This window comes from Oncorhynchus clarkii, chromosome 3 (genome assembly GCF_045791955.1).
Source record: "Oncorhynchus clarkii lewisi isolate Uvic-CL-2024 chromosome 3, UVic_Ocla_1.0, whole genome shotgun sequence".
Lineage (NCBI taxonomy): Eukaryota > Metazoa > Chordata > Actinopteri > Salmoniformes > Salmonidae > Oncorhynchus > Oncorhynchus clarkii.
In genome coordinates this window covers 18,477,743-18,503,889 of record NC_092149.1, presented here as the reverse complement: position 1 = coordinate 18,503,889, position 26,147 = coordinate 18,477,743, and the positions used below count along the sequence as shown (strand labels likewise).

The following is a 26,147-nucleotide window of genomic DNA, read 5'->3' as shown; positions in this document are numbered from 1 at the left end:
TTTGACTTGTTTTAAGGACATTACATCAAAGTTGGATCAGCCTGTAGTGTGGTTTTCCACTTTAATTTTGAGTGTGACTCCAAATCCAGACCTCCATGGGTTGATAAATTTGATTTCCATTGATAATTTGTGTGTGATTTTGTTGTCAGCACATTCAACTATGTAAAGAAAAAGTATTTAATAAGAATATTTCATTCATTCAGATCTAGGATGTGTTATTTTAGTGTTCCCTTTATTTTTTTGAGCAGTGTATATATATATATATATTGTTCTACCTACCTGGAAATCCCACTGCTCCACAATCCTCTTCATCTCCTGAGGAGCCATTAGACCTGAGTCCAAAGAAGGTCTACTGCCATAACTGTGGCTGGAGAGATTCCCTTAGCCATTCGTCCTTCTGTGCCCAGTGCCTTGTGGTCCTTAGGGATCCTGTTCTGAACCTCTCCATTGACATGGAACCAAATCTGAGCCAGACAACTGCTGAGCCCACCTGGGATATTCCACCTCAGCTCCCCTCTCCTGATGCCATAGAACTGGGCTACTCCTCGTTCTCCTTTCCACAATCCCTGGAGGCAAGCCAGACTGTCTTCCAGACCATTGAGCCTGATCTGGTATCCCCGGGTTCCTTGCTGTGCCGATTCTGCCAAGAAACTTTTGCACTGCCTATTCTTCTGCACCATCATGTCTAGGAAAGGCACCGTCATCCATGCAACGTGTTGCCGCATATTCAAGAAAGGGACGCTCCTCATCAGACACCAGGTCAACATGCACATCTTAGCTCTGCCTTGCCATCCTCTACCTGCCCTCTTGAAACGTGGCCCAGGCCGGCCTAAAGGCGTTGCTCACATGCTGCTGAAACCCTACACCCGCCCCAAACCTACTCAGGCCTGCTCTCGAGAGTTCTGGTCACCTGGCGTGCTCCACAAACACAAACCCTCGGCTGGTCCAGTGTACCAACTGTGGGGGCTATTTCGGCAGCCATCATTTGTTCTGCAAGCACAAAAGCTAGAACTTCTGCAGCAATGCCTGGAGGAACATAGGGAAGGCAATGGCTCAGACAGCATATGCAGCAGCTCAGGCAGCACACAGAGCAAACTCAACAAACCCACAGAGGGAGAGTTCAGTTGCCACCTTCCAGATCTTGTAGATAAACGTCACCACTCCTCATCATCACAGTGACTCTTCATTACACTCCAACAATGAGGAGGAGGAGCTGCAGAGTATTGATCGTTCAGGCACAAAATCCCTTTCTGCATAGTCTTCTCAGGACTGCATAGTCATGTCATAATCTTTACTTTTTTATTGCAGCATTTTGTTCAGAAAACAGAGGGCACATACTTATTTTAAAAGAGGTTGAGAATATGTGTAATCATAATTTTATAGACACAAATAATACACAAATATGTTCTGGCATTAAATGTCCTCCCTGTAGTTGTATGCACTTTCACACTCAGTGCAAAGTTCCATTCACAGGTCAGGCAGGTAGCCTAGTGGTTAAGAGTGTTGTCCAGTAACTGAACGGTCGCTGGTTTGAATCCTGAGCCCACTAGGTGAAACTCTGGCAATGTGCCCTTGAGCAAGGCACTTTTAACCCTAATTTCTCCTGTAAATCACTCTGGATAAGAGCGTTTGCTTAATGAGTCACATATAATTTGTTGTTGTAATACCCCTCCACGACAGTAGGTGTCATTAAGTGTGTAAAGGGCCGGATGTTTTTGTCCCATTGTTGTTGTAGAAGACGGAAGCAAATCGGTTGCGGTTTGTAAGTGATTCAATTACAGCAAATTGTTTGTTACAAAATAAATTAAACATACGTTTTAACCCATATTTAGGCGAGATAGTAACCTTGTGCAACAAGCGTTATACAGTATCATAGATCAGTCACATAATATAGTTTCTGGATACTTTTCGGACAGTGAAGAGCGCATGCCTCCACCGCCACAAGGTGTTTCTGTCCAGGTGGAGCTTCTGAAAATTAGCCATCTTCACTGTTGCAATCAGAACTGAGGTGAGCTGCGGAAGTCCTTATGTCGTCATAATTTACCTGCTTATTCTGTCAATAGTTGTAGTAGGTAGGTAGTTTTTATTGACGTGGGGCATTTTGCGCTTATGATTTTAATTAGATTGGCTAAATAACTAGCTACCGTAAGCTAGCTACAATTCAAAGTTAACATGGTGAATGTTACCGTCACAGTCATTCATGTATTCTGCCTGCTCACTGCACTTGGTTGAAAATGGCTAGTACGTTTTCTATATTTCAGAATCAATGTCAAACATAATACATTGTCTTAGCTGTTTTCTGCCAACATTAGCATTCAACATTTTTGTTTTCTAATGGCACTTACTTTTAGTGACATTGGAATTGCATCATGGTCTGGTCTTAAGGTACATCATTCTGGTGTCCTGATCCTGAAATGGCGGCATTAGAGAATTATATCAATGGATTGTGTTTGTCTCACAGGTACCATGTCAGACTTCACCATTGATATCCAGCTGACAGAACTAGGGTTCCCTGACATCTTGCAGCCCAGAGAAATTACCTTTGTGAAGGAAACACCGTCGCCTTCGGCCTCTAACAATAATTCCCCTGGATCCCTGGCCAACCTCCAAATCCCCAGTTCCTCGCCGCTGCCTCCTGCTGCGCTCACCCCCACAGCTGTGGACCCAGAACTGGTCGGTGTAGAACAGCTGGTTTCTGTAGACTCACAGACTGCTTCTACAGTACAGCAGGTTGCCTCACAGACGGGCCCTCACATTACAGTAACCCCAAGTCCCTCTGGGCCCCCTGAGACACTGACAATACTCTGCCCACCCCCTCCTTCTACACACAAACCGGTGGTAATGGCACACACTTCACGGCCTGTTAGTCCCATATTTCTACCCAAGAGTTTAGTAAGTGGTCAAAGCGATAGCCTTCACCAAACCCCCAAAATAACTAAAACTGTCTTGATATCTGTGTCTCGTGTTGGAGCTGGTACTGTGTTGACTACTGTACCAGCTCCTTCCACTCCCCCTGTTGAACACTTAAGAACCATTAAGAATGATTCCAAGCTGCCACTGGCAGACCAGACTGCAATGTTTCAGACCACTCCAAAACCTGTAAACACAGGGAAGCCAGGAAGGGCGGTCACTGAGGAAGAAGAACCAGGAGAAAATATTGGAGAGGGAATAGGAGGGAGAAATGGAGGGAAATATGTTTTCGATGATGGGAAAGTGCAAGGACTGAAAGAGAAAGAAGCAGAAGTTGCAAAGAGTTTAGAGGAGGATTCTGAGGAAACAGATGACAGTGAGGTTTCTGAGAATGAGGATGATGATGAAGAGGAGGAGGAGGAGGACGAACTGGACCCAGGTAGGCTTCAGCTCAAAGACTAAAACATCAACCATAAATTTTTTCCCTGATTAAAAATGCTCTACATTTCTGTAAAATATGTTTTCTCTTATGTCAAACTACCAGGAAGTCTGAAAAGACAGACCTGAGTGGGTGAGGAGCTCACCTTGAGTGAAGTTTTTTTTAAAGACTGATGTCAAGCAAATTTGCTGATGCACATAGAAACTCAAACAACATTGACATTTGCATGCAACATTCACACCTGTCATATCACAATGTTTTCACTTATTTTATTTTTATCCAACTGTTTGGTTATTGTAACAATATCAATATAGAAAAAAATGTTGGCTGTATAATTTAGCTAGCTAGCCCTAATATTATTGTCAGCACTGTTTATCAAGTGAGCTAGCTAGTTTATCTTGGACAATTTCAGTTTCAATTTCAGTTCACTTTCCAAGGGGAGGTCTGGGTACTTTTCATTACATATATAGTACTTTCAGAAAGTATTCACACCCCTTGACTTTTTCTGCATTTTGTTGTGTTACAAAGTGGGATTAAAATGGATTTCATTGTAAAAAAAATTGTCAACAATCTACACAAAACATGTTTGATGGAAAATAAAACGCTATCTTGATTAGATATGTATTCAACCCCCTGAGTCAATACATGTTAGTCACCTTTGGCAGCGATTAAAGAGCTTTGTCTCTTAAGAGCTTTGCACACCTGGATTGTGCAATATTTGCCCATTTATTATTTAAAAAATTATTCTGTGTCAAATTGGTTGTTGATCATTGCTAGACAGTCATTTTCAAGTCTTGCCGTTGATTTTCAAGACGGTTTTAAGTAAAAAATGTAACTAGGCCACCCAAGAACATTTAGTGTTGTTTTGGTAAGCAACTCGTATATATTTGGCCTTGTGTTTTAGGTAATTGTCCTGGTGGAGGATGAATTTGTCTCCCAGTGTCTGTTGGAAAGCAAACTGAACCAAGTATTCCTCTAGGATTTTGCCTGTGCTTAGCTTTATTCCGTTTCTTTTTATACCCCCCAAAAAACATCACAGTCCTTGCTGATGAAAAGCATAGCCATAACATGATGCAGCCACCACCATGCTTGAAAATGTGAAACATTACAAAGCAACACGCTTTGTATTGAGGTAAAAAAAGTAAATGTCTTTGCCAAATTTTTTGCAGTATTACTTTAGTGCCTTATTGCAAACAGGAAGCCTGTATTCTGTCCAGGCTTCCTTCTTTTCACTCTGTCATTTATCAAATCAAATATTATTAGTCACATGCGCCGAATACAACCGGTGTAGACTTTACATTGAAATGCTTACTTACAAGCCCCAAACAAAGAATGCAGTTATAAAAAAAAATATGGATAAGAATAATAAATACAACTAACAAGTAATTAAAGAGCAGCATTAAAATTACTATAGTGCGACTATATACAGGGGGGTACACAGTCAATGTGCGGGGGCACCGGTTAGTAGGTAGAGTTATTAAAGTGACTATGCATAGATGATACCAACAGAGAGTAGCAGCGGTGTAAAAGAATGCAAATGAATGGGCAATGCAAATACTCTGGGTAGCCATTTGATTAGATGTTCAGGAGTCTTATGGCTTGGGGATAGAAGCTATTTAGAAACCTCTTGGACCTAGACTTGGCGCTCCGGTACTGCTTTCCATGCGGTAATAGAGAGAACAGTCTATGACTAGGGTGGCTGGAGTCTTTAACAATTTTTAGGGCCTTCCTCTGACACCGCCTGGTATAGAGGTCCTGGATGGCAGGAAGCTTGGCCCCAGTGATGTACTGTGCCGTTCGGAGGCCGAGCAGTTGCCATACCAGGCAGTGATGCAACCAGTCAGGATGCTCTCGATGGTGCAGCTGTATAACCTTTTGAGGATCTTAGGACTCATGCCAAATCTTTTCAGTCTCCTGAGGGGGAATAGGTTTTGTCGTGCCACCTTCATGACGGTCTTGGTGTGCTTGGACCATGTTAGTTTGTTGGGGATGTGGACACCAAGGAGCTTGAAGCTCTCAACCTGCTCCACTGCAGCCCTGTCGATGATAATGGGGGCCTGTTCGGTCCTCTTTTTCCTGTTGTCCACATTCATCTCCTTTGTTTTGATCACGTTGAGGGAGAGGTTGTTGTCCTGGCACCACACGGCCAGGTCTCTGACCTCCCTATAGGCTGTCTCGACGTTGTCAGTGATCAGGCTGTTGTGCCATCGGCAAACTTAATGATGGTGTTGGAGTTGTGCCTGGCCGTGCAGCCATGGTTGAACAGGGAGTACAGGAGAGGACTGACCACGCACCTCTGAGGGGCCCCTGTGTTGTGATCAGAGTGGCGGATTTGTTGTTACCTACCCTTATCACCTGGGGGAGGCCCGTCAGGAAGTCCAGGATCCAGTTGTGGAGGGAGGTGTTTAGTCCCAGGGTCCTTAGCTTATTGATGAGCTTTGAGGGCACTATGGTGTTGAACGCTGAGCTGTAGTCAATGAATAGCATTCCCACACAGGTGTTCCTCTTGTTCAGGTGGGAAAGAGCAGTGTGGAGTGCAATAAAGATTGCATCATCTGTGGATCTGTCGGGACGGTATGCAAATTGGAGTGGGTCTAGGGTTTCTGTGATAGTGGTGTTGATGTGAGCCATGACCAGCCTTTCAAAGCACTTCATGGCTACAGATGGGAGTGCTACGGGTCGGTAGTAATTTAGGCAGGTTACTTTAGTGTTTTTGGGCACAGGCACCCTGGTGTCTGCTTAAAACATGTTGGTATTACAGACTCGGACAGGGAGAGGTTGAAAATGTCAGTGAAGACACTTGCCAGTTGGTCAGCGCATGCTCACATGCCCTGGTAATCAGTCTGGCTCTGCGGCCATGTGAATGTTGACCAGTCTTAAGGTCTTACTCACATCGGCTGCAGAGAGCGTGATCACACAGTCTTCTGGAACAGCTGACGCTCTCATGCATGTTTCAGTGTTATTTGCCTCGAAGCGAGCATAGAAGTAGTTTAGCTCGTTTGGTAGGCTCGTGTCACTGGGCAGCTCTCGGCTGTTCTTCCCTTTTGTAGTCTAATGGTTTGCAAGCCCTGCCACATCCGATGAGCATCAGAGCCGGTGTAGTACGATTCGATCTTAGTCCTGTATTGACGCTTTGCCTGTTTGATGGTTCTTTGGAGGGTATAGCGGGATTTCTTAAAAGCTTCCGGGTTCCGGGTTAGAGTCCATCTCCTTGAAAGCCGCAGCCCTAGCCTTTAGCTCATTGCGGATGTTGCCTGTAATCCATGACTTTATGTTAGTATTGTGGAGTACTACAACGTTGTTGATACGTCCTCAGTTTTCTCCTATCACAGCCATTAACCTCTTAACTGTTTTAAAATCACCATTGGCCTCATGGTGAAATCCCTGAGCGGTTTCCTTCCTCTCTGGCGACTGAGTTAGTAAGGGCGCCTTTATCTTTGTAGTTACTGGGTGTATTGATACACCATCCAAAATGTAATTAATAACTCCAACATGCTCAAACTATCATCACCAGTCACAGATCCCTGGGAAGTTAGTTGTTTTAATCTACTGATGCATATCATTGTTAAACCTACCTGGTCTTTGTGGTTGAATCTGTGCTTGAAATTCACAACTCGACTGAGGGGCCTTACAGAGATGGGGCAGTCTTTTAAAAATCATGTTAAACACTATTATTACACACAGTGAGTCCATGCAACTTATTATGTGACTTGTTAAGTACATTTTTACTCCTGAACTTGCCATAACAAAAGGGTTGAATACTGATTGACTCAAGACATTTCAGGTTTTCATTTTCTATTAATTTGTAAAGATTTATAAAAACATAATTCCACTTTGACATTATGGGGTACCGTGTGTAGATCAGTGACACAAAATCAACATTTAATACATTTTTAATTCAGGCTGTAACGTAACAAAATGTGGAAAAAGTTGAGGGGTGTGAATACTCTTTGAAGGCACTGTGTACAATGCATTCGTAAAACTCAATTGAGCTCAGGTGCATCCTGTTTCCATTGTAAATCCTTGAGCTGTTTCTACAAGATGATTGGAGTCGACCTGTGGTAAATTTAAATTAATTGGACATGATTTGGAAAGGCACACACCTGTCTATATAAGGTCCCACAGTTGACAGTGCATGTCAGCGCAAAAAAACAAGCCATCAGGTCAAAGGAATTGTCCATAGAGCTCCCAGACAGGATTGTGTCGAGGCACAGATCTGGGGAAGGGTACCAAAAACATTCTGCAGCATTGAAGGTCCCCAAGAACACAGTGGCCTCCATCATTCCTAAACGGAAGAAGTTTGGAACCACCAAGACTCTTCCTAGAGCTGGCCGCCCGGCCGAACTGAGCAATCATGGGAGAAGGGCCTCCGTGACCAAGAACCCGGTGGTCACTCTGACAGAGCTCCAGAGTTCCTCTGTGGAGATGGGAGAACCTTCCAGAAGGACAAACATCTCTGCAGGCCTCCACCAATCAGGTCTTTATGGTAGAGAGGCCAGACGGAAGCAACTCTTCAGTAGAAGGCACTCCCGCTTGTAGATTGCCAAAAGCCACCTAAAGACTCTCAGACCATGAGAAACATGATTCTCTGGTCTGATGAAACCAAGATTGAACTCTTTGGCCTGAATGCCATGTGTCACGTTTGGAGGAAACCCTACGGTGAAGCATAGTGAAAACCTGCTCCAGCACCTCAGACTGGGGCGAAGGTTCACCTTCCAACAGGACAATGACCCTAAGCACACAGTCAAGACAACGCAGGAGTGGTTGCGGGACAAGTCTCTGAATGTCCTTGAGTGGCCCAGCCAGAGCCCGGAATTGAACACAATCTAACATCTCTGGAGAGACCTGAAAATAGCTGTGCAAGGAAGGCTCCCCATCCAACCTGACAGAGCTTGAGAGGATCTGCAGAGAAGAATGGTAGAAACTCCCGAAATATGTGTGCCAGGCTTGTAGCGTCATACCCAAGAAGACTCTGCTGTAATCACTGCTAAAAGTGCTTCAACAAAGTACGAAGTAAAGAGTCTGAATACTTATGTGAAATGTGTTTTTTTTTAAAATAAATTAGCAAATGTTTAAGCCTGTTTTTGTCTGTCATTATGGGGTGTTGTGTGTAGATTGATGAGGGGAAAAAACAATTCAATCAATTTTAGAATAAAGCTGTGACGTAACAATGTGAAAAGTCATGGGGTCTGAATACTTTTCAAGGGCATTTTGTGTGTGTGTGTGTGTTTTATTTATATATATATATATACACACACACTATACTACCGTTAAAAAGGGGTCACTTAGACATTTCCTTGTTTTTGAAAGAAAAGTTCATTAAAATAACATCAAATTGATCAGAAATACAGTGTAGACATTTGTTAATTTTGTAAATGACTATTGTAGCTGGAAACGGTTTGATTAAAAAATGTAAAAAAAGGAATATCTACATAGGTGTACAGAGGCCCATTATCAGCAACCATCACTCCTGTGTTCCAATGCCACGTTGTGTTAGCTCAACTGGCAGCTTCATTAAATAGTACCTGCAAAACACCAGTCTCAATGTCATCAGTGAAGAGGCGACTCTGGGATGCTGGCCTGCTAGGCAGAGTTGCAAAGAAAAAGCTATATCTGACTGGCCAATAAAAATAAAAGATTGGCAAAAGAACACAGACACTGGACAGAGGAACTCTGTGTAGAAGGCCAGCATCCTAGAGTCGCCTCTTCACTGTTGACGTTGAGACTGGGGTTTTGCGGGTACTAAAGAAGCTGCCATTTTGAGGACTTGTGAGGCGTTTCTCAAACTAGACACTCTAATGAACTTGTCCTCTTGCTCAGTTGTGCACCGGGGCCTCCCACTCCTCTTTCTATTTCGGTTAGAGCCAGTTTGCGCTGTTCTATGAAGGGAAGAAGTACAGTGTTGTACGAGATCTTCAGTTTCTTGACATTTTCTCGCATGGAATAGCCTTAATTTCTCAGAATAAGAATAGACTTACGAGTTTCAGAAGAAAGTCATTGTTTCTGGCCATTTTGAGCCTGTAATCGAACCCACAAATGCTGATGCTCCAGATACTCAACTAGTATAAAGAAGGCCAGTTGTATTGCTTATTTAATCAGCACAACAGTTTTCAGCTGTACTAACATAATTGCACAAGGGTTTTCTATTGATCAATTAGCCTTTTTAAAATGATAAACTTGGATTAGCTAACACAACGTGCCATTGGTTGCTGATTATGGGCCTCTGTACGCCTATGTAGATATTCCATTAAAAATCAGCCGTTTCCAGCTACAATAGTCATTTACAACATTAACAATGTCTACACTGTATTTCAGATCAATTTGATGTTATTTTAATGGACAAAAATGTGCTTCTCTTTCAAAAACAAGGACATTTCTAACTGACCCCAAACTTTTGAACAGTAGTGTGTGTGTGTGTGTTTAATATACAGTTGAAGTCGGAAGTTTACACCTTAGCCAAATACATTTCAACTCAGTTTTTCACAATTCCTGACATTTAATCTTAGTAACAATTTCCTGTCTTAGGTCAGTTAGGATCACAACTTTATTTTAAGAATTTGAAATGTTAGAATAATGGTAGAGAGAATTATTTATTTCAGCTTTTATTTCTTTCATCACATTCCCAGTGGGTCAGAAGTTTACATCACTCAACTAGTATTTGGTAGCATTGCCTTTAAATGGTTTAACTTGGGTCAAACATTTCGGGTAGCCTTCCACAAGCTTCCCACAATAAGTTGGGTGAATTTGACTTTGTTGTCCTCAAGCCATTTTGCCACAACTTTGGAAGTATGCTTGGGGTCAATGTCGATTTGTAAGACCCATTTGTGACTTCCTGACTGATGTCTTGAGATGTTACTAAAATATATCCACATAATTGTCCTGCCCCATCTATTTTGTGAGGTGCACCAGTCCCTCCTGCAGCAAAGCACCCCCACAACATGATGCTGCCACCCCCATGCTTCACGGTTGGGATGGTGTTCTTCGGCTTGCAAGCCTCCCCCTTTTTCCTCCAAACATAACAATTCCCATAACAATTATGGCCAAACAGTTCTATTTTTGGTCCATCAGTCCAGAGGACATTTCTCCAAAAAGTACCATCTTTGTCCCCATGTACAGTTGCAAATCTGGCTTTTTTATGGCGGTTTTGGAGCAGTGGCTTCTTCCTTGCTGAGCGGCCTTTCAGGTTATGTCGATGTAGTATAGATACTTTTGTACCTGTTTCCTCCAGCAAAGTCCTTTTCCTTTTCTGGGATTGATTTTCACTTTTCGCACTGATTTATTTTGATTTTCCCACGATGTCAAGCAAAGAGGCACTGAGTACATTGAAATACATCCACAGGTACAGGTACTCCAATTGACCAGCAAAGCACCAGCACACCTACTCCACCATGCTTCACGGTGGGAACCACACATGCCTACACCTACTCTGCGTCCGACAAAGACACAGCGTTTTTTATTTTTCCTTTATTTTACTAGGCAAGTCAGTTAAGAACAAATTCTTATTTTCAATGACGGCCTAGGAACAGTGGGTTAACTGCCTGTTCAGGGGCAGAACGACAGATATGTACCTTGTCAGCTCGGGGATTCGAACTTGCAACCTTTCGGTTACTAGTCCAACGCTCTAACCACTAGGCTACCCTGCCGCCCATTGGTTGGAACCAAAAATCTCACATTTGGACTCTTCAGACCAAAGGACAGATTTCCACCGATCTAATGTTCATTGCTCGTGTTTCTTGGCCCAAGCAATTATTATTGATGTCCTTTAGGAGTGGTTTCTTTGCAACAATTTGACCATGAAGGCCTGAGTCACGCAGTCTCCTCTGAACAGTTAAAGTTGAGATGTGTCTGTTACTTGAACTCTGTGAAGCATTTATTTGGGCTGCAATACCTGAGGCTGGTAACTCTGGTTTCAACGCCATACAACACTCCTTCCGTGGCCTCCAACTGCTCTTAAATGCTAGTAAAACAAAATGCATCCTCTTCAACCGATCGCTACCCGCCCGCCCGACTATATTTGGACAACTATAAATACCTAGGTGTCTTGCTAGACTGTAAACTCTCCTTCCAGACTCATATTATGCATCTCCAAAATGAAATCTAGAATCGGCTTCCTATTTCGCACAAAGCTTCCTTCACTCATGCTGCCAAACACCCTCGTAATACTGACTATCCTACCGATCCTTGACTTCGGCGATGTCATTTACAAAATAGCCTCCAACACTCTACTCAGCAAATTGAATGCAGTCTATCACAGTGCCATCCATTTTGTCACCAAAGCCCCATATACTACCCACCACTGCGACCTGTATGCTCTGCCTTATCTTAGCTCACTGGTCACCATAGCAACACCCACCCGTAGCACGTGCTCCAGCAGGTATATTTCACTGGTCATACCCAAAGGCAACACCGCCTTTGACCGCCTTTCCTTCCAGTTCTATGCTGCCAATGACTGATACGAACTGCAAAAATCACTGAAGCTGGAGACATATCTCCCTCACTAACTTTAAGCGTCCGCTGTCAGAGCAGCTCACCGATCACTGCAGCTGTACACAGCCCATCTGTAAATAGCCCATCCAACCAACTACCTACCTCATCCCCATATTAGTTTTTGTTTTTCTGCTCTTTTGCACACCATTATTTCTACCTGCACATCCTCATCTGCACATATATCACTCCAGTGTAAATTGTTAAATTGTAATTACTTCGCCACTATTGGCCTATTTATTGCCTTACCTCCTTACTTCATATGCACCCACTGTATACAGATCTTTCTATTGTGTTATTGACTGTACGATTGTTTATCCCATGTGTAACTCTTGTTGTTTTTTGTTGCACTGCTTTGCTTTATCTTGGCCAGGTCACAGTTGTAAATGAGAACTTGTTCTCAACTGGCCTACCTGGTTAAATAAAGGTGAAATATAATAAAAAATAAAATGAACTTATCCTCTTTAGCAGAGTTAACTCTGGTTCTTCCTGTCCTGTGGCAGTCCTCATGAGAGCCAGTTTCATCTCTAATAGCTTACTGACCAAGACCTCGGACCAAACATTTTCAATACCTTGTTTGCATACCCATTTCCCACTTTATTTATTGGTAGATATGTTTAACTTTCTTTCCTACCAACCCTACCGGCTACCGATGTCATTCTTCTGTGAGCTGCTCCATGCGACAACCAGTTGAGAGCTGCTCGCTCTTGCTGCCTGATATTCCGCTGAAACTAGGCTGTGAGTGGCGTGCATGTGGATATATTTAACATGCTTTGCGATTGTGTAGGCTACTTTGCATGATTTCTTTATTGTACTGCATAATTGTTAAGTCGTACACCTCCACTACACTACTTTGATACGTATCAGTGGGGATTAAGAAGTTAGTGTAGGCAATGCCCACTGAAAGAAAAGTGGGTATAGGGTTTATACCTGTGTATAGCCTCCACTACACTACTGGCCCTTTTGTGTTTTACAAAAAGTGCACTCCTGCATGTGCTGGTATTACGGTTGCTGTCCTTTCAGCATAAAAAGCCTGTAACACACTGAAGGTCCAATAGGTTCCTCACTGTGCAAGCCTGTCTACAATAGATATAAAGGCTGTTACAATTTCCCATGGTCTCCCCATACTAATAGTGAGCGTGCAACTTTCCAACAAGTTCCCCCACTCTCCCCTACCAGGCAGTCAAGGAAATTTTGACACAGTTCTGACATAATTTTCAACGCAAGTAAAGGATAGTAATGTTACGAGTAAAGTCCAAGTTTCAATAGGCGACGAGATATTGTTTCAAGAAAAAAGTGAATGTGTATATATTTGGCCTGGCGAAGCTGTTCTACACGCTGACTGAATGGAAGCTGATAATTATGCGTTTTTCCTCCACTGGTCTCACTGGCCAATTGAGAAATGGATTTTGTGTGTGTGCCATTGAGGTTGAATGGGCGAGACAAAAGAAGTGCCTTTACAATGGGATATAGTAATAGGTGCCAGGCGCACCGGTTTGTGTCAAGAACTGTAGCGCTGCTGAGGTTGTCACGCTCAACAGTATCCCCTGTGTATCAAGAATGGTCCACCACCCAAAGGACATCCAGCCACCTTGACACAACTGTGGGAAGCATTGGAATCAACATGGGCCAGCATCCCTGTGGAATGCTTTCGACACCTTGTAGAGTCCAGGCCCTGGCGATTGGAGGCTGTTCTGAGGGCAAAAGGGGTGCAACTCAATATTAGGATGATGTTCCTAATGTTTTGTACACTCTGTATATTGACTACCAGACAATGTTCATATATCATGACTGTCAGTCGGAGGTGGGACCAAGTCATTATTATTCGGGTTGCAAGTCTTTAGGTCCGGTTTTCAAGTTGAGTCCGAAGTAGAACAGGTTGGGTCAAGTCCAAGTCTTTAGGTCCGGTTCTCAAGTTGAGTCCGAAGTAGAACGGGTTAGGTCAAGTCCAAGTCTTTAGGTCCGGTTCTCAAGTTGAGTCCGAAGTAGAACGGGTTGGGTCAAGTCCAAGTCTTTAGGTCCGGTTCTCAAGTTGAGTCCGAAGTAGAACGGGTTGGGTCAAGTCCAAGTCTTTAGGTCCGGTTCTCAAGTTGAGTCCGAAGTAGAACAGGTTGGGTCAAGTCCAAGTCGTGCATTTTAAGAGCTAGTCGAGTCGCACGTCAAGTAAAAAACAACATCTGTACATGTAATGACTTGTTCAACTACAAGTCTTTGTCTATTGAGGCTACCAGACAGCCCTTTACTTCATTATTTTGTCTCTAACATATTTTGATTATGTAATTATTAATTTGAACAACAAATTCCAAATACAAGTAAATTATTAATTTCAAGCAATGTTGACATACCAAGAGAGCAGTAGACGTATGCTAGTTGTTTGAAGCCCCATTGCTGGTGAGCTTGCAAAGTAAACAGTTAATATTATTAATCACCAAACATTTTTGGAGCTGCATGTTTGCGCTGCATCCGATCCTATAGCTAGCTGTACAGCATGTGACTCGAGTCCACACCTCTGCTATTGTTAGTGTTCAAATACTGGAGAGTTGAGACCAAATCACAGACGCTGGACAGAGTGGATTTCAGTTGTAACAAAAGACAGTTTTAATGAGTCAGAGATATCTTGTCCCGCAGTTTTACGTGCACGGACCTAGTTCACATAACTCGGCAAGGAGCCAGGTGAAAAAGAGGCCTATACAATGGTTACATTCATTTTTATACATAGAATAAAGTAGGTGGAGTCTTGTCGTTTCGGTCTTCTTGACTGGTCGGAGGGTTGGAGGCGGGCCTTGCTCTAGCCAGAGCGGGCCCCATTGGTGCACAGCAAAAGTTCTTTGCTCTTGGGACCGGCCAGTTAGAGGGAGATGAGATGTGTGTTTATATAAGGAAGAGGGGGTCAGTCTTATGGCTGGGTGTATGTGTTCTTACGACGGAATGTCTTTGTTTATATGAGCTATGTGTATGAATATTTATATAACAAATCCCCCTCTTCACATCTATTAGACGTGAAAACTATAGCAGAAAGGTGGCGGTTGCAATCGTGGGTATACATAAGGTGGTGCTCCTAACCTTGTCTGGTTTGCATGGTGGGTCTGTAGGTGTAGTGCTACGTTTGGGACGGGAGTGATTGGAGGGAGTGATATCAGGAAAGGAGTTAGGGACATGTGTAGGGGTTGGTGTATGTGATGTGGCAGGGTGAAATAGTTGTTCAATTAACCATGTGAAAGTCCTAGGGTTACTCCAAATATCAGTAGGAATATCACAAATAAGGGACCAGATATCCCCAGCCTCACCCAGAGAGGGAGAAATTTCCCCCTAACTGGGCGAGGTTCCCTTCTCAGGGGAGGCGGAGTTTGATGCCGCATCACCTGAGGAAGGAGTGTCTTCATTTGGAATCGAATTTAGGCCGCTCAAATCAGCTCTGACTTCAGTCAGTGTTCTAGAAGGAATTGGGGCTGGGGTGCAATGTGTAAGGCGGTGCCAAGGTGTGCCTGATTTACCTTTGACCTGGACTGAGTGTGAAGTAACCTCCTTCACTTCGTACGGTCCAGTCCACCTGGGTTCCAGCCACTTTCTCTTGTGGACTGTAACCCTCACCCCGTCACCAACCTTTACCTTCAGTAGTGGCGTGTCCCCCGGCAGCTCCCCCTCCTGGACCTTGTGAACCTGGGTAGAGAGTGCTGCAGAGAGAACCGTCAGTTTTTTTCACATAATTAGACATTACAATTTGTTGTACATCAAGGGCGGGCATATGACCTCCCTCCCTTGGTGGACCATGCATGACTCTACCAGTCATTATCCCATGAGGCACATACTTTAGCTATCTTAGCTTTTGCTTTTGGTTTGACGTTCCACCAGATTTTGGGATTGGGGCCTGTACACAGATCCAAATCTGTGGGTTATGCCAAATCTTTCTTCCACCTGTCTCAGGTGTTTGTTAAATGTGAGCCATTTGTCAAATTTGATTTGTCTTGGGATGCCATACCTGGGTATTAGTTTGGTTTGTAGCCACTCAAAGACTGACCTAATACCCTCCCCTTTTGTTAGTATTGCCTCTACCCATTTGGAGAACCTATCTACTATGACTAGGAGATAGAGTTTGCCTTTAGATAAATTTTCGGGGCCCATGTCGGTGTAGTCTATACTAATATCCTGAAAACATGCATTAGGTATTAAGTATGAGCCCATTGGTGTTCGATATGGTTTCTTTGGGTTGTGTCTGTCACAACCATTGCATTCGTCACAAAATAAATCATCGTCATAAAATAAGTCAGTCATATTTTTTATGTGAGGGTGCCACCAGATGTGCGAGGCCTTTTTGGAGGGTCTTTAGTTTGCCTTCGTGTGTGGGGCCATGTGTTTCTCATAAAAGTTCTGGGTCCATCAGTGTGGCCTGCTTCATGGGCATGGGCTGAGTCTGTATAGATATTCAGTCTTTCCTTTTCCTCTGATGAGGACCTGCGTCAATCCGATGATTTCAGCTAATTTGGCCGATGCTGGTTGAGGGATGATGGCTGATTGAAGGGTGACATCACGAGGTGAGCTGTTTTTTCAATAGCTTTTGCTACTGCAGCAACGTATCTGGAGCATGTTGACTGTCCTACCTCAATGTGGTCAAGTTTGAAGAGTAGTACATCAAGACCCTTCTCTCCCCCTCTTGTTTCTGGAATAGGACGGATGAGGTGAATCCTTCCCTTTCAGAAACATCCAAATGGAACTTGTTCTTGTAGTCAGGTGCAGTCAGAGCTGCTGCCGCTGATAGATCTGTTTTCAGGAGTGCTATGGCTGTTGATGCGTCAGCCGTCCAGGCCAGGGGTGCATGGAGGTTCCTTGATCGTAGGATGACCGGTGCTGCCACCCCCTCTGGGCCACACCCAATGGTACAACACCTGATAGGTGTGGTCAGGTGCATCATGTCTTCGTCCCAGTCTGCAGTGTAGAGGCAGTCATCAGTTTCTGTTGCATTGAGTGTGCAATGAATCTCAGCTTGGGGAGTCTTATATGGGTGCAGAGTGTAGATTTGAGCTTTCAGTTGGTTGAACTTAAACTGGATGTGAGGGGTGGCAGGCCCTGTGGGTAGGCATTTTAGCCAGTACACTTCTTGGGCTTCAGACAGTGTGGTCATCGGCAGGAGTGGCATCCTCATCATTCTTACTGGGTGATCAGGTGTTGAAGTGGGAGGGTTGGTTGTAATCTTGCTGCTCCTGCTGCATGTGGCTAGATTCTGGGTGGTTGTATGCTGGCTGTTGCTGATGCATGGGTGTGGGTCCTGGTTGCTGATGTTGCAGAGGTGGGTTTCCCCCACTTCCTCTTGCTCTCCATTGCTGTTGCTGCGGGGAGAGTGGTTTTATGCAATCTCTGGCAAAATGACCGGGAATTCCGCAGTTAAAACACTGGTAGTTTCCCCCTCTGTGTTGTCCAGTGTAGGGACCCCGTCGAGCCCATACTGGGTGTTGTTGTTGCAGGATATACTGCTGTGGGGGAGGGTATTGGGGTGGTTGGGCCCCCCTAGTGGCCGTGAGTGAGGCTGCCTGCTGTTGGATCATCTGAGCGACAGTCTGGGCCACTATTTGGGAGATGTCTGTTTTGGTTCCCGGCTCCTTCGTTTCTTCCGCCACCATCTGTTTCTTAGGTTTTTCTCCTTGTTGTGCTTCCTTCAATTGGAGTTTCAGGAGTTGTACCTGGAGGGACTGCACCTGGCTCTCAGCACCCCCTCTTTCCTTGTTGTGCTGGGTCACATGGTGGTGCACATGCGTATTGAATTGGGTCAGAGGAAGTGCAATCAACCCTACCGTTCCTCTGAGTTTGGTTTTAACATCTCCAGGACACCCGTTGACCACCATTTCCTTCCACATGCTGAGTGTGGTATCAGTGTGATCGAATGGTTCTTCGTGGACCGATCTCCATGTGGTCTTAGCCCTGTCCAGGTATGCTGCAGGTTGCTCACCTGGGTTGATTGTAAAGGAGGATAAGGTGGCATGGTTTCTTTCTGTAGGGTATGCTCTCCGTAGAACTTCCCATAATTTGGTACGGAAGTGGTCTATGGGCAGTGTTGGGGCCTGCCATCCAAGGTCAGCTGCTGTCATGAGGGCCTCCATGGTTCCGTGGTCGGTGGCTCTTGCTAGAAGTGCTTTCATGTCTCCTAGGCAGAGTTGCAGGCCTGACGTAAGTGTCTGCAGTTGAAGTAGCCACGCTGAAGCTCCTCCATGTAGGCTAGGCATCTGTCCCATCAGTGTTGTTAAATCAGTCATTTTCCAGGGCTGGTACTCCACAGTGTGTGCATCACCTGGTGTCGGTCGCAGGGGGTACTGTCCTGCCATCTCCTGCTCTCGCTCTCTTCTATCAGCAATTCTGGAGGACCGACGGAGTGTTTCGGACCCCATTGATTCGGTAACTTTGGTTACTGTTCCTCTCATTATGCCTTCCACACGGTAGGCTCCCTCTCTGTTGTTATCTTGGTTAGCTATTAGCTCCCTGAGTTCCTTAGCTCGAGCTATTGATGATTTCAGCAGCTCCTGCATCTTAGTCACGTTTGGAGCTCCCATCGGAGCTGGGGTGAGCACCATGTCAATTTCTTCTTCGTTTTCGATATCCATGTTCTGATGACAGTCCTCCCTATCCGTCTGATAGAAGTGGTTTGAATCTAATCTTGTTTGTAGGTGTCCTCTGGTTTCAGAGGTGAGAGAGTTCACAGAGGAGCATTGCGGCCTCCGTTCCTGGGGGAGGTCTCCTGCTCCTGGAATCCCAGTTTCGAACTGTTCACATACCATATGGCCAGCCGTTATCCCCAGGGTAATTTCCCCTTTTAACTCCCCTTGGTCTATTCTCAGAACTGGAGCCTGTATTGTGGGAGGTGCCCTGGGCAGGAATGGGTTGTGTGACGGGCTCCGGTGATTTTGTCCCTTTGAGTATGGCTGGGGCTGAACTGCCTCCATTGTCAATTGTGGATATAGTGAGGGAGAAACGGCCACAGGGGGAGCCGTGGGCAAGTTCTCAGGCGGAGCTTTAACATCCCCCGACGCCACAATAGCCACGCACATCATGTCTGGTGTGTTTTTGGGTAGCACCCTCCTACTCTCCTGTATGGCCCATGTACCTATCTTGAGCTCCCCCTCCGCTCTCTCTCTCTCTCTTGTACCTACTTTTTTGAACCTGTGTATCTTGTTTCTCTCCGCCTCACTCGCTTTTGCATGCTCTACTGCGTCCTCTAATTCTGTCTGCATATCTTGGAGTTTCCCCCCTGTAGGTGGTCCTCCGCTAAAATAACCTGCTTGTGTCCATCTTATCCGTAATCCTTTCCACACTTTCTCCACTTTCCCATACTGTTCTTTACCTCCCGCTCTATCAATCATACTCTGATCTAAATATTCATTGAATTTTAGTTTGGGCGTGGTAGCTGCAGACATTTTATCTAGTTCGTCTGATAATGTGTATAATGCGTTATTTAGGTATATTCAATCCTTACTATGTGGTGTTTATTTCTATCGTTGTATGCTTAGCCTGTCCCTGGTCGAGACCAGGGATGTACTGCTGTACTGGCAATGGCTTATCTCTTCCACCCCCACCCTCGCATACAAAGGGGGTTATCAGTATGTGACGCCCGCCACGTGTGTATTTCTCCGGTATTTTATTTGAATTTGTTCAGCGATTCGTTTAGGTATTTTCTAGAAATGATTTGGCGATTTCCTTTTGGAACAATATATCAGTGAATATATGCGGTTCTATAACAATTTTCAGAGTAATTCTAGCTCTTTAGGAAATATAGATAGAATTTCTAGACAACTAAGAGTTGTTCAGTGAATTATTTAAATACTTTCTGTAAACTATTCAGTAAATTCCTTTATGAACTTATATCAGTAAATTTGAGCGATTCTATAGCAATTGTCAGAATAATTCTATATATTTAGGAAATATGGATAGAATAGAAAAACCCCAAAATCAGTGTGTAGCTTTTAGCGTCTGTAAAACAAAGTCTGTACTAAGCTCGGCGGCTTATTTAAATACTTTCTAGAAACAATTCAGTAAGTTCCTTTATGAACTTATATCAGTAAATTCCAGCAATTCTATAGCAATTGTCAGAATAATTTTAAACTTTAGGCAATATCAACAGGAATGAAAAAAACGAAAATCAGTATTCCAGCCTGGCTGCTGTCAATCAAAGTTGCACGGCCATTCGATACTAAGGTGGCTTTGTCTATCAGCACGTGTGCCTAATAGCCCAGTTACGTATCCCAACCTACTCCGCGACAAACGTTTCTTTCAATTTAATTTCCCCCATCTCCAAATCATGGAATGTCAACTCTGGTTCATATTATGTTTATTGTTTGATGTGCAATAGCCACATCATTCCCGATCTCTGTCTTGTGGAACGCCAAACTTACATATCCTGTATCTACTCGACTACACCTCTTACAAAACCTATTAAATAATACACAGCTTTTTTAATAGGGCATTTTTCATGCAGATTCATTCAATCCAACCACACCTCCACAAGACCTATTCGATGTTATATGTATCAACAGGAGATTTTACTTGCAGATCCGGTTCATCTATCATTCAACTATAACCACACCTCCACAAGACCTTATTCGATAGTACAGAACGTATCAAAATAGGACATTTTTACTTGCAGATTCGGTTCATCTATCATTCATTCATTCGTATGAAATTCTCATTGAATTTCCAACATCCATAATTGTGTCCTTTACGTGTTAAAACACAGCCACTATTTAACGTCACCTCTATACACAACCCAATACATATATAATTAGGACAGTTTTCTATGCAGATTTCAGAACAAATAGGGTCCCTGGAGGAATTTAACACATTGGTCAATCACAATTCACACATTCCTATTAAAATAACTGAGTATAGGCCCATTAATAAGAATATATATATATATATATTATTTATTTTTTTTTATTTTTTTTAATTTTTTTACAAAACAAGATATCTTTAATCAATGTCTTAGGTTCTTATGTAAAAAATTTGGGCACCGATTCATACTCACGCCCAGTACTTTCTGATCAAAATTTGGTTTAGGCTATAATACAATATGCAGATTTCGATATAACGGGCTCTGCTCACCTTTATATAGAGCGCTCCGATCAGATTTCCTGAGGCAAGATGAATGGCTGGGGAAGTCACTCTTCCGTCTGATTTTTTAGCCGTGATCAGTCTCGTCCTCTCACACTAACTTATAATAGATCGAATTCAAGAACAACCAAACTCTGCTATCAATTTTGTTAGTGTTCAAATACTGGAGAGTTGAGACCAAATCACGGACGCTGGACAGAGTGGATTTCAGTTGTAACAAAAGACAGTTTTAATGAGTCAGAGATATCTTGTCCCGCAGTTTTACGTGCACGGACCTAGTTCACATAACTCGGCAAGGAGCCAGGTGAAAAAGAGGCCTATACAATGGTTACATTCATTTTTATACATAGAATAAAGTAGGTGGAGTCTTGTCGTTTCGGTCTTCTTGACTGGTCGGAGGGTTGGAGGCGGGCCTTGCTCTAGCCAGAGCGGGCCCCATTGGTGCACAGCAAAAGTTCTTTGCTCTTGGGACCGGCCAGTTAGAGGGAGATGAGATGTGTGTTTATATAAGGAAGAGGGGGTCAGTCTTATGGCTGGGTGTATGTGTTCTTACGACGGAATGTCTTTGTTTATATGAGCTATGTGTATGAATATTTATATAACACTATCGATGTCAACAAGTTTGTATGAATCTTCCATTTGGCGTGTCTAATGATGTAATGACATGACAACTGCGTCTGAGTTCTTGGCAACCCTTCCCCCGCTTTTGTTTCATGCTGTCTGAAGACCTGGCTAGCCAGCTACTAGCTAACACATGACACAGATGAAAGCAGAAACCTCTAAGTATCTTAGCCTTAGATGAATAGGGGGAACCTCTAATTATACTGTATTTGCTGACACAGTGCAGTCAAATTTTGGCCCCAGCCAGTAGACTAGCTACCTAGTTATGTAAACCACGCTCCTCTGCGAACACCCTTATGCAATTGTTGGTTACAAGGCGGTACTTATTTAAACGAGGTAAGAGAATATGACCGTCATATTAATATTCCCGCCTCTTGAATCCTGGTGTTTGACATTGGGGAGGGGACCAGTAACTTTATGATCAAACTTTATCAATGTAGAAGCAACAGTCATTTTTTATACTTTAGGTATCCTACTTTGATCTGGTTTCATCCAAATATCATCAATTTCCTGAAAAACGTTTTGACTGCTGTACCTTTAACACCCTTCTCCCTCTGCCTTTCAGAAGCAGAGCCTGGAGGTTCAGGCGAACACCGCTGTAGCGTCTGTGACCTCGTCCTTTCCTCCAGCTTCCAGCTCCAGGAGCACATGAACCTGCACACAGGGGCACGCCCCTACTGCTGTGCCGAGTGTGGCAAGCGCTTCTGTCAGCTGGCCAACTACCGCTCCCACCTGCGGACACACGCCCTGCCCCAGACCTCAGTCCCAGCCGTACAGCTCCGCTGCCGTGTTTGCCTGAAGGGCTTCGATTCTGAGCAGGGTTTGAAGGACCACCTAGCCAAGTCCCACTTTGAGAAGGAGTTCTATGAGTGTGACGCATGCAAGCGCATCTTCACCTGCCTGACCAAGTGTGAGGAGCACCTGGAGGAGCACAAGCGCGAGCTGGCGGACCACGTGTGTCTGCAGTGCTGCCGCCGCTTCCGCCTGCGCCGCTCTCTCCGCCGCCACAAGGAGCGGGGCTGTGTCCGCAGCTATCGCTGCACCGACTGCCCCATGAACTTCAGCCGCAAGAATGCCCTCCTCAAGCACAGCTTCTCCCACCTGGGCCTGCTGCCTTACACCTGCATCCAGTGCCGTGCACATTTCCGCCTGGCCAGGCTCTACCGTAAGCACGAGTGTGAGCCGGAGCGGCTCCACTGTGTGGCATGCCTGGGCGTCTTTCAGAGCCACAACGACTTCCAGAGGCACAAGAGGGAGACGGGCTGCTGGGGCCAGCAGGGGACCAAGGGGGATGAGATCCGCTGTATGGAGTGTGGCCAGGCCTTCTCCACGGCTGACGAGCTGAAGAATCACGCCGGGGCCCACCAGAGGGTGATGACCTGCTCCGAGTGTGGCAAGGGCTTCCGCTCGGCCTTGATGCTGATGTCACACATGGGGGGCCACGCAGGGTCGAGGCCCTGTCTGTGTAAGAACTGTGGCCTGGGCTTCCCTCACCAGCAGAGTTACGAGAGCCACCTCAAGGACTGTGGACGCAAACCCCCTCCTGTGGTGAGTATGGGTTACCCCCCTAAGGACTGTTGAAATATACTGATATATGTTTGTCACTGTATATGGCTCTTTGGAAGAAAAGTATTTTCAGATTATTTTGATTTAAATTGGATTGGATAGAGAAGGGTACAAGTAGCTCTCTGTTCACTGTTGTAACTCGCTCTTTGCAGATGGCTCCAAAGAAACCACGGAAGGACGCCCCTGCTGCTCCTTCCAAACCGCTAGCCCAGCTCGCTCCAAGTTATCTCCCTGTCTCTGCTCCTGTGAAGAAACCAGAGAGACAAGCGTCAGCACCACTTTCTACCCCAGTGAGAATGCCAGGCTCTGCCCCTGCCAGAGTCACTATGCGAGTCCCTGCTTCTACCCCAGTGAGAATGCCAGGCTCTGCCCCTGCCAGAGTCACTATGCGAGTCCCTGCTTCTACCCCAGTGAGAATGCCAGGCTCTGCCCCTGCCGGAGTCACAATGGGAATCCCTAACACCACTGCTGTCCGTGTGGGGAGCCCTGACCAACCCACCAAGGGGCTGTGGAAGCTCAGCCTGGACAAACAGCCGCCTCCTGGGGTGTCCTTGGTCATGTTTGTCCCTGCCAACACCCCTCTGGCCTCTGGACTCTCTGGCCCATCCTCCACCCCCCAGCTTCCAGCCCTCTCAGGCACACAGCCCCAGTGGAAGGTATTCAACCCAGCACCAAATCCAGGAGCCCCTCCTCCGATGCTGTGCCAGTCCAGCTTCACCTCTGAGCCGGGCCTGAGCCTCATAGCAGAGGCAAAACGGCGCTACTCCTCTGATGCCCCGCTGGATCTGGCCTTAAAGACAGCTTACTACGAACAGGAGCCTGCTAATTTACTACCTCTTGATCTGTCTAACAAGTCGACTTGCTCCACTCCTCCTGCTAACCTTGTAGTCAAGACTGAACCGAGAGACCCTGGGTTTGCAGAGGAGACTGAGGAAGAAGTATTCACAAGTTTAACAGGTGATAAAAAGGGGATAGTCTTTCAGAGTAAGAGGGAGCCAGGGGAGGATTCTAAAATGGAGGCTATGTCTCAGAAGGGGGGAAATAGAGAAGGGAGAAGAGATGAAGACAGGCAAAATTACAGCAGAGATGATGGAACAGCTCAGTCTCAAATGAAGAAGTCACCAAAGCCGGGAGTCCCGTCAACACTGCGGCTCCTGACCGTCAAACAGACAGAACCTTTGAAGAACACTGCCAAAGTGGATCCAGTGAATCAGCTGAAAATCGAGTCAGTCAGCTCTTTGCACTCCAAAATACTTCGGGGCTTAGTCCATATAAAGCAGGAACCACTGTCTCTAGAGCCTGACAGTGGAACACAGAGCACAGACTTCTGTTGGTCCAGCCCGCTGACAGCATTGAAGAGGAAGATGGAGCCAGACGTGGGGCTGGACTTGAGATGGGATGGGGGCACCCCAGGCTGTGTGCTCGACTTGAGGTTGAATGGAGGGAACCCAGCCAGTTGTGATGTGGCGGAGAAAGCAGAGGAGAGGAACATGGAAGGAGACCGTGTAGAGGAGGAGCTTGATGGTGGCGAGAAGGATGGCGCAACAGAGGAGAGGAACATGGAAGGAGACCGTGTAGAGGAGGAGCTTGATGATGGCGAGAAGGATGGAGCAACAGAGGAGAGGAAAGCAGATAAGGATGGATCGGAGGAGAGGAAAGCGGATAAGGATGGATCGAAGGAGAAGGATGGAACCGAGGAGAGGAAAGCAGATAAGGATGGATCGGAGGAGAGGAAAGAGCAGAAGGATGGATCGGAGGAGAGGAAAGTGGATAAGGCTGGATCGGAGGAGAGGAAAGCGGATAAGGATGGATCGAAGGAGAGGAAAGCGGATAAGGATGGATCGAAGGAGAAGGATGGAACCGAGGAGAGGAAAGGGGAGGAGGATGGAACGGAGGAGACTGACGCCCCTGTTGATGAACCCACAGCCCATAACCCAGAGACACAGCTCCCCTCCTCTCCCATCCCCTCTCCTCCCTCCTCACCACCATGTAAAAGACGAAGGTCACTAAGGACAAGGGAAAAGCCTAGAGCCCTACGTGACTGTTTATTATAAGGGCAGTACTTTAGACAGAGTGAAAAATGGGATTGCTGACAACAATGTTAATTAGGCTGCCTTTTAATGGCCCGAGGAACAGAGGACAACAACCAAGCCTAATGTAAAACAATTCATACTAGGCTTGTTATTAAATTATAATAGCAACACATTTTGTGGATTAGTGGTGATTTTTATAAACCATTCCTCTACATGAATTTGCCCTCTGGATTTGGTTGCTTTCCTGTATTCCAATAATTTTTTCTTAGCTATTGAAGACTTACTATGTCTATGTTTAATGTACCTGCTAGTGTTTAGTGAGCTAGCTAACAATCCTTGTTGTTAGCTGCTTACTGTGTGGCAAGAGATTGAGATTAGGGTAAATAGTGGCTATTGTTTTCGATGTTACAGTAGTTGCGTATGTTGGCAATAGGATCATGCACTTCTTCCAGTGTTATGCACACCTTTCCAAACACTCCATATCTATTTGACTATACCAACATAATTTATTTGGGTTTTTTGTTATAGGTTGTCTAGTTAGTCTTCACTTGAATGTCATTGTAATTTTTGTCGTTTCTATTCTATATAAGCTGCTGTATGGGACTTCAGTCGCCAAGGTTTCTTATTCAGGTACTGATGGGGAGTGTTTGGGAGCCAGGATTTAATGTACTGTCAACTTTCTGAGAAATGTTTCTCAACAGCTCGGTTTTTGTTTGATTTGAGTTCCATGATGGGTATAATATGCAAGAAAATGTATGTGCTGTCCAATTACAATGTTAAATTGACATGTATATCTTTTTCTATCACGTTGAATGTCTTACCCCAAATTCAACTGAATGGTTGCAGTGTTTTGTAGAGTTTAAAATATTCTGTTCTGAAATTGGGATCTTAAAGGATACAAATAAAGATCAACATATTGGAATGGTATGGAGGGGTTTTCTATTAAAGCCTTCTTTCATTGACCAAAACAGAACTCTTACTTGAGTCCTGGAGAGGAAGCGGGA

At 44.9% G+C, this 26,147-nt stretch overlaps 1 protein-coding gene across 1 annotated transcript; it reads left to right on the top strand.

The window, feature by feature from the left end:
* Window positions 1-1,729: 1,729 nt before the first annotated feature.
* LOC139385019 (uncharacterized) lies at window positions 1,730-25,164 on the top strand. Its single transcript, XM_071130012.1, has 4 exons — window positions 1,730-2,008; window positions 2,462-3,349; window positions 22,110-23,092; window positions 23,263-25,164. The coding sequence occupies exons 2-4, from the start codon at window positions 2,467-2,469 to the stop codon at window positions 25,162-25,164; spliced, it is 3,768 nt and encodes a 1,255-aa protein (XP_070986113.1). The 5' UTR covers window positions 1,730-2,008; window positions 2,462-2,466.
* The last annotated feature ends 983 nt before the right edge of the window (window positions 25,165-26,147 follow it).